The sequence below is a fragment of the Belonocnema kinseyi genome, chromosome 4, assembly GCF_010883055.1.
Source record: "Belonocnema kinseyi isolate 2016_QV_RU_SX_M_011 chromosome 4, B_treatae_v1, whole genome shotgun sequence".
In the NCBI taxonomy this organism is placed as follows: Eukaryota; Metazoa; Arthropoda; class Insecta; order Hymenoptera; family Cynipidae; genus Belonocnema; species Belonocnema kinseyi.
This window is the reverse complement of record NC_046660.1, coordinates 93,880,630-93,889,314: the sequence shown is the minus strand read 5'-3', so window position 1 is coordinate 93,889,314 and position 8,685 is coordinate 93,880,630. Positions and strand designations below refer to the sequence as shown.

The 8,685-nt window shown below is 30.1% G+C and overlaps 1 protein-coding gene across 5 annotated transcripts in view; it reads right to left on the bottom strand.

The window, feature by feature from the left end:
* Positions 1-8,685, bottom strand: part of LOC117172128 (protein tincar) — a 292,915-nt gene that overhangs the window by 23,449 nt on the left and 260,781 nt on the right. For all 5 annotated transcript variants that reach the window (XM_033359919.1, XM_033359918.1, XM_033359921.1 and 2 more), the window contains 3 exons: positions 5,509-6,114; positions 5,154-5,347; positions 2,412-2,608 (listed from right to left, as the gene is read on the bottom strand). In XM_033359919.1, coding sequence (XP_033215810.1) covers positions 2,412-2,608; positions 5,154-5,347; positions 5,509-6,114 — 997 coding nt within the window. The remainder of the gene's footprint in view (positions 1-2,411; positions 2,609-5,153; positions 5,348-5,508; positions 6,115-8,685) is intronic.

Genomic DNA, 8,685 nt, shown 5'->3' with positions numbered 1-8,685 from the left:
CATTTTATATCTATTTTTACAATATTCATTTTTGCGAGACTCTGGGGTAAAATTAGAAAAAACTGAAGCTAAGTCTATTTAAACCGGAGATATTTCAGTTTGAAGTTTACTCAGGGCTGCTGGACTCGTGTTAGGAGGAACGGAAAATTTCTAGGTTCTGGCGCTTGAGGGTTAAAGACAAAAAATATAACTGAGAACGTTCGAAATTGAATAATTTTAGATTTAAAAGTTTTTCAAGTGAATAATAACTGAGATTTAACAATTTTGAATTTAGTCGTTCAAATTTGAGCCATTGTATTTCAGATTGACAGCCCTAACACTTTTAAACAATAATCCGAATTCTTAGAAATTTGATAATTGGTAAATTAGAAATATTTTTAATTGCATTTTTCTAAGCCTGAACAATAAATAACGTCCGTAATATGCATTTAAAAATTAAAAATTAATGAATTTGATCATTTGAATGTTTAACAATTTCAAAATTAGAACATTTAAAATTGGATTATTTTGATTTGAAGGGCTAAGAATAGTTTAAAATAGCAATTCTTAAAAATTAGATATCCTCAAAACTAAGCATATGAAATTCAAGACTATAAAGTTAAGCCTATTAAAATTGAAAATTCCCGAATGCCCATTCAATAAAAAATGTATGTAATAAAAAAAATTATTTTTTTAATAAAGCTATAAGAATTAAATTATTTTAAAACTAGGAATTGAAAATTAAATAATTTATAATTGGAAATGCTTAAAATTGAACAATTATAAATTGTGATTATACAAATCTTCGAGAATTTCAAAAATTTAACTAATTCGAAATTGCATAATTAAGTGATTATTTAGGATTTAATATTAAAAATAAAAATATTTGCCGTCTGAAATATTCGAGGCTAATTTCTCAGTTTCCGGCCCAGTGATAGAGATGAAAATTTAATTTTGGAAGTCTAAAACTCTCCCCAAAATTTTCATTTGAAAAAAATTCTGTTGAAATATTTTAACTCTGCCTAAACGAGCTTGAAACATATAAAAGTCTTAAAAAGTTGACTTATTCGTTATTTTCTCAGATTTATAACAATGTTTTCGATTACTTGACCATTAAGTATGTTATATATGATATCGGAAATGTATTTTTAATATATTGCAACAATGAAATATCTGAAAGTGAAATATTGTTTTTTTATTAAACGATAAAATAAATTTCAAGTGCCTAAATAAAGTATAAATGTTATCCAGAAGCTTTAATTTGTGTCTCTATCGTGAGAAGTTTATATAAAAAATTGTTATTTTGCTTTAAAGTATTTAAAATTTAGTGAGAAATGTATTAAAAAATTTTTTAATGGGTTTCTCACTATACATACAAAAACTTAGGCATAATATAAAACATTTCTATTCAATTCATACACCGAAAAAAAATCTATCTCGAAATAAAAAGCAATAATTTAGTTATAAATATTTTCTGGTAATTGAAAATCAACGAAAGTTATTTTAACGTCAATATTCTTCATATATTATTGTTGAAAAATTTTAAAAATACATTTCTCATAACATATATCGCACATTTTATGGTCAAATAGTGGAGAAAATTGATATAAATCTAAGATAAAGTCAAATTTAATGGCACTATTGATCTTCATATATCAATGTATTTTCTCTAAACTTTTTTCTGATAACTTAAGATGAAAAAAATTGAAGGTTAGAATATATATTTCTTATTTTAAATACAAAATCCCAGCAAACTAGCTCCGCAAAAATAATAAAAAACTGTCATAAGAAAAAGCGATTACGGGCTGTCTCAGGTTTCATGTATTTTTTTTTTATTTTGGATATTTTTCCAAAGCCCCCGGGTGCATTTCACACGTAAGCCGCTTTCGGAAGAAAGCGGTTTATGCGATGTTATATCAAGAAAATTGCACCGAGGTTCGTAACGAACGAAGACGGCCACTAAGAAATTGGATTCTCTAACATCGCACGACCAAGATCTGAAATTAGCAAGTTAAAACGAAAACGTTCTCCAGCGAATCGAACTGAGAGATGCTAAATGGCATTCATCGCCTTTGAAGGTCTTTGAACCGTTTATGCAGTTCGTCTTAGTAAATAAAACAGTAAAAAAAAATTGAAAAATAAAGTCTACATCTGTTTATTATATTAAAAACGGCGACTGAAGGTCCGCATAAGCGAAATGATATTCAGGGAATAATAACGTTAATAGAGTTCTCAAAATATTGTAAATTCAAATCAATTGCTCTTACAGTTCAGCTTTAATAATTGAGTTTCAATGATCTCCTTAAACAATCTTACTGCTCCATAAAGTGGAAGATATTACAATTTCCCTTTAGGGAAAAATCTTGAGACTACTCTAATTTTATTTTCAAGTGGCTACATTTTCTTGTATTTTTAATTGAATAATTTTTTACCTTCCGTGGGCGTAGAGGTACATCACCATACTTGAGCAGAGCACTAAAAGGGATGAAAGTGCAAATAGTCCCAGAGTGACGTGAGGATTGAGCAGAAAAAAGGAATGACCAAAAAGCTTCGAGATGGTGGTAGTGGAAGTTGCAATTGTTCGATGGCGTAGAAATGGTAGTACCTTGAAAGATCCTACAACCTGAACCTAGAAAAATTAATTCAAATTAAAAAATATAAAATAGCAAATTAGAAAGGTGTCTCAAAGCCTCCGAAGCACAGTCTGAAAACTGTCATTAAACCTGGCGATCAGCTCATCTGGCCTTTTCTTTATAATTAAACATCAAGTGAGATTTCCGATCATTTCGAGAAAGCTACAAACTTCAGAGCTACCATTTAAGAGTTACGTCGACGAGTTTACATTTTACACCTTAGCGTGAGAATATAAAGGGACTTTGCTTATTAAGGATTTCCAAATTGCTCTCAGACATATTAAAGTTTAATTGAAGAAAGTCAATTTAAAAGGAACATAAAAGATTTATTCGTAAGTCAGGGGCCGTACCTGAATTACGTAACGGCTTATAGGCCCTCTCTAAGATCCCCTCCCCACTTCCCTCCGTAACCAATCGCAACAAAATATATCTACTGCCACCCACCCTCTTCCTGTACTTTTAACATAGTCTTTTATAAAGGAAATAAAACAGTATTTCAGACACAAATTAAAATTTTTCAAATTTATTCATTGATTAAAAAACACCAAATTTTCTAATATAGAAGGTGACTTTTTAACAAAATATTTTAATTTTCAACAAAAAAATTAAACTTTTAACATAGTAGTTAAATTTTCAACCTAAAAAGAGAAACTCCCAACAAAAAAGTGTTATAGTTTATATTTCAATCCAAAATATAAAATTCGTACAAAAAAAAAGAATTTTTAAACCAAAAAGACGAATTTTCAACAAATAAAGATTTTTCACTCAAGAATGAAGTAAAAGTTTATCTAAATTCCTGAACCTGGAAGCCAAAACACGAATTTTCTCTACAGAAATTGAATTTTCAAACCAAAAATATGACTTTTCAACAAAAAATTAGTTTTCCCGCAACTGATGCATTTTTACCCAAAAAAAATGAAATTTTAAACCAAGCAAATTATTTTTTTATCAAAAAAGGAGATTTTTAAACTAAACAAGATCAATCTGTAACTAAATGTTTAACCAAAGACATAAGCTTTCAAACAAAAACATAAATTTTTAACAAAATAGTTCAACTTTAAACGAAACAGACTTTCTTGAACAAATAGTGGCATTTTTAACCTAAAAACATGACATGATGAAATTTCTCTTAAAACAGATGAATTTTTATTTCGAAACATTTTTGTTCTAAATTTCAGAAACATTTGAATTTTCTTTAAAGAAAAATATTCCAGTTGATTTTTTAAGACCAAAATATGAATTTTTGAACGAAAGATAATTTACTCACAAAAAAATTTAATTTTGAATTCAAAAATAAGAATTTGCTCTACCAAAAAGGATGAATGTTTAACAAAATAGTTGAATTCCCAACCAAATAGTTGCATTTTGACCCGAGAAAGATGAAATTTAGCACTAAAATAGATGAATTTTTAATAAAAAATGGCACATTTTTTTTCAAGTTTGAACTTTCATCCAGAAAATATTTCTGTTCATTTTCCAATGCTAAAATAAAAATTTTAAACAAGAAGTAGGACTTTTCAACTAAATTCTGGAATTTTCAACCAATTAGTTGCATTTTTTTCGAAGAAATATATAATTTCTGCTAAAACAAGTGAATTTTAAAATAAAAAAGACAAACTTAAAAAAAAATAGTTGAATTTTCATCTAAAAAGATTTCAATTGACTTTTCAACAAAAATTATGAATTTCAAACAAAAAGTAAATTTTTAAGAAACAGTTGAATTGTGAACAAAATAGTTGCATTTTTATCCAATAAAGATGCAATTTTTCTACTGAAAAAGATGAATTTTTAAATCAAAAACACAAATTTTCAGAAAAAATATTATTGATCCAAAAAGGAGTTCAGTTGACTTATCTGAAAGAAAATATTAATTTTGAACAAAATATGAATGTTCTACGATAAGAGAGTTGAATTTTTAAGAAACCAGTTGAATTTGAAAACAAAAAGGAAGAATTTTTATGACAATTTTTAAATTTTCAACCAAATAATAAAATATATAACTAAAAAGATCATCTTCAGGAGTAAGTTTTTACGAATTGGAACAAATTAAGTATATGAGTAAACGTAATACCCTTACCGTAATAAGTCGTAACAAAATGCCTAGAGCCCCCTCCCCTTAAACTGTTACGTAATTTAAGTACAGTATCTAAAAGTTTTCAAAGTTTCAAAGTCTTAATTTATCTTAAACCAACCAAAAGGTTTCTTGCCTCTACTTGCAAAAATGTAACAGTTATTAACATGTTTACTTTTTTTTAGAAAAACGATTGTTTACATTCATAAATGGTTAATTAGTTAATCCCTAATAATCTACGCGAAAACTCCTTTTATGAATTTTAAAGTAGGACTCAAAAGTAGCTCCGAGGCCAAGTATTAGTCAATATTCTTGGGAGAGCTTTTTGGAAGTATATCCGATTTCTTATTGAAGTGAAGAGAAGCCAATAATAGTTGATAAAGGATGAATTAATTAGTTCGGAAGAATACCCACAGAATTTGAGATAATGGCGGAGATAAGTTGAAGCAGTGAAGTTAACCTTTACTTACCTTGTAAAGGACGGACATTCCAGTATAAGCCAATAAGCTCTGGGCGGAGTTCACAACTAGCTGAAGACTGAAAATGGTGCCAAGCGCTTTGTTGCAGGACCAAAAGACGGCTGGATACCTAACTGAATAAACGCCAAGAGCCATGGCGTAATTCAAATATTCCAGCGTAATTGTAATATTTCCGTATCCCTCGCCTGAGAACAAGATTTCACAATTTAGCTTTTGTAGTTCAAAATGGAAACGTTTTCCATTTCAGGAATATTTTATACCTATATATTACAGGTTTACGTCAACATAAATAAAGTGAAATAAAAATGTTTTAATCAACTACAAGAAAAAAGATAATTCTACTCACTAGGATTAAATTCCAGATTCAGATTTTCTGGATGATCCAAATCCGCCAAACTGTTCAAAGTCAAGGGCAGACTCTGACCAGTCATGTTTCCTCCAGACTGACTAGTTCTACCTGACCTAGCTGTCCCCTGTTTTTTCGCCCTATTTTTAACAGAACTGCTTCTGGCACTAACTTTAGAAGTAGGTTTTCTCGTCGTGGTTGTCATTTTTGAAGAGGATTTAGTACCGATGGTTGTTTCACTATCCTCCGCTGTCGACTTTGTTGTCGTGGAGGTAGTTGTGAAAGCGGTTGTGCTTTTATCGAAGGTGGGCAAGTTTATGGCCCTGGCGTCCGGAATAGCTGATTGCCAGTGGGGTAGTAATATGGTTGATAGTTTCGTCGTAGGCTTAGAATGTTGCTCCTCACTATTTGTCCCAATGGATGTTTCCAGATTCAAAGTTGATGGACTGTTCTCCAGATCTTCCTCGAAGTTCTGGTAAGGCGACGACGTGACATAGGGTTGAGGAGTAATGTGGCTCACGTTGCTGGGAGGATTCATAAAGCTCAGCAACACCAACCGATCGTGGTGAATCACCACCCAGTCTAGATCCGTCCTCCATATCGCCTCTGCAACGTAAACGTAAAATGTGAAATACGACTTTAATAACCTCCAGACGCGATACCATCAATCTACCTCCATTGTCCGTTATTCGCGTAAAGCTTAAGACCGAATAATGCTATTTTTTTAAAGAGGTAAACGGGCTCATGTTGCTCGTTTTTATGAGTCTGGGGCAAATTGGCTATTCTAGTAATTAAACTTTTAAAGTCTCTCAACCAAGTTCGTATCAAATATAATCAGCAGAGGAATTGTTTTAAAATATTCATGGCGAGATCGTATGAGGACGAGTCATGGATCAACAATATTAAAGAGTTAAAAAGGATTCAAAAAAGTTCTTAAAGAAGCTCTGCAAAGTGACCACTTAAAGCATGTAATTCAATTTTCGATTCAGAAACTGGAAGAGATATCCGATTAAAGTCTAGGGTCAAAAGGAGTCTCTAAAAACAAGGAAAGAGCTTTGTAGAGCGACTGCGGTCAAGACGAATATCGACTCTATGTTGAACAAATACCTTTGGGTCTGCACGAAAGTCCTTCTAGAATTTCAGAAAGATAGAACATGAAAAGAGACGTGGGACATCTGTTGTTTATGTAACCATCCATCTAACCTTATCCTTATTTTTGCTTCTTTACACAACCTTCCTTCTTCCCTTATCCTCCCATCTTTATGTATTCAATTTCTCGTATAAAACACTTTCAATTTCCGTGATACTGGTTTATTTGTCAGGATTGATTTTATATTACCAGATTCATTAACTTTCTTTCAATGTTAATTAATTAAAGTAAAATCAAAGATAAATTGGAGTTAATGTGCCTACAAGAAGGATCGAAACAGTCCATTCCCTTGGATGGTGAAACAAGTCTAGTTTAATATATTTTCTCTGTCTGGTTTCATTAAATGTTTACTTGTCAGTTCCCTTTCAGGTGGATTCTTTAAGAAGAAGCGTCGTCCACTTGAAATACCCTTGGGAGTCTTAGATGAAAGCAAGCGAAGAAAGTCACCACGATCACAATTTCTGATCCACCTTCTTCGACTCACTTCCTTCCTCATTTTACTTGCTCATCAACATTTTCCTTAAACGGTATTCCTTATTCTTCCTAAAAGGAAAATCTCCTTCAACATGATTCTCTGCCTTAAATTTTTCAATTGTCTCCATAAATTACATGGAAAATCTTTTTAAAGACTACTAGATTCTTAGAGGTCAACAATATTTCTATGCCATCTTACCTAGTAATATTATTAACAATATTAAATCTAATAATAAAAAATGTATGAAATAATGATGCAATTTTATCATTTCGTAAGGGCATAAAATGTTAAATAGTGCGAATTTAAAAGTGAGCAATGGAAAATTAACTTTACTTTCTGAGCAAAATGACCATTTTACTGACGTAATATTTAAAAAGCATTACAAGTGAACTTAAATAGTTATTTAAACTATCATTATTTAGTCTGTAGATCCTAAAAATTCCTATTTATTTATCATAAGCTTCCTCGTTTTTTACCTTTTTACAATTTTTCCACTTAAATGCGAACTGACTTAAGGGCGTTGAAATCAGTACACCACCTCAAAATTGAATATTCTTAGTTTACTCCATAAATACTAGGATTACATCTTTTTTAGATGACTAAGGCATATTTATGTTTTGAATCAAATACTTATTCATAGTAAAAAATTGGATATTTTCAACATTTTTGTGTAAGACATTTTCTTTGGATCCTTATTATTTTCACCCGAGTATGCAAAAAAAAAAACGTTTTACTGTAAAAATATTGAAATTAGCCAATTTTTCACTCCAAATACAGACTTGACTCAAAACAGGAATAGGCCCTAATTATATATCTCTATTTGGTTCAAAATTTAATTATTCTGTTGAAAATTCAACAGGTTTGTTCAACATTCGTCTCCTTTGCCTTGTAAATTCCAGAAATTAAACTCAAATTTTTTTTCGTTTTTGGTTTGCAAAATCATATTTTTTTGTAGAAATTTTATCTTTTTTGGATAGAAAATTTAATTATTCTGTTAAAAATTAAAACGTTTTGTAGAAAGTTTACCTTTTTTGGATAGAAAATTTAACAATTTGTTCAAATGTGGAACTTCTTTGTCGAAACATCATTTTTTCAGTTGAAGATTCGTCGTATTAGTTAAAAATTACTGATTTATTTTGTAGAGAAATCTTACTCTACGTAAAGAATAATTTTTTTTTGGTTAAAATGCAACTTTTTGGTTGAAAATGAATCAGTTTTAGTTCAGGATTTAAGTAGTTTGTTGAAAAATCGTTTTTTGTTGTTGTTAAATTCTACTGCTTTTGTTTGAAAATTGAAGTCGCTTTTAGTCGAACTATAAGCTACTACATATAGTAGATATTTGATATCCTTTAGTCAAAAATGCAATTGTTTGACAAAATTTACATAAGTGAGGGTGATGGTGGGGGAAGAAGCAAATTTATTTTTTAAGGATCTTTTGAGAATGTAGAATAAAATCAAACCATTTGATAGTAAAGTTAATGTGAGTCTAAAGAATTTAAAAATTAAGGAAACAAGCATTTGAAGTGCTGAATGAGTTTTTACATCGATCAAA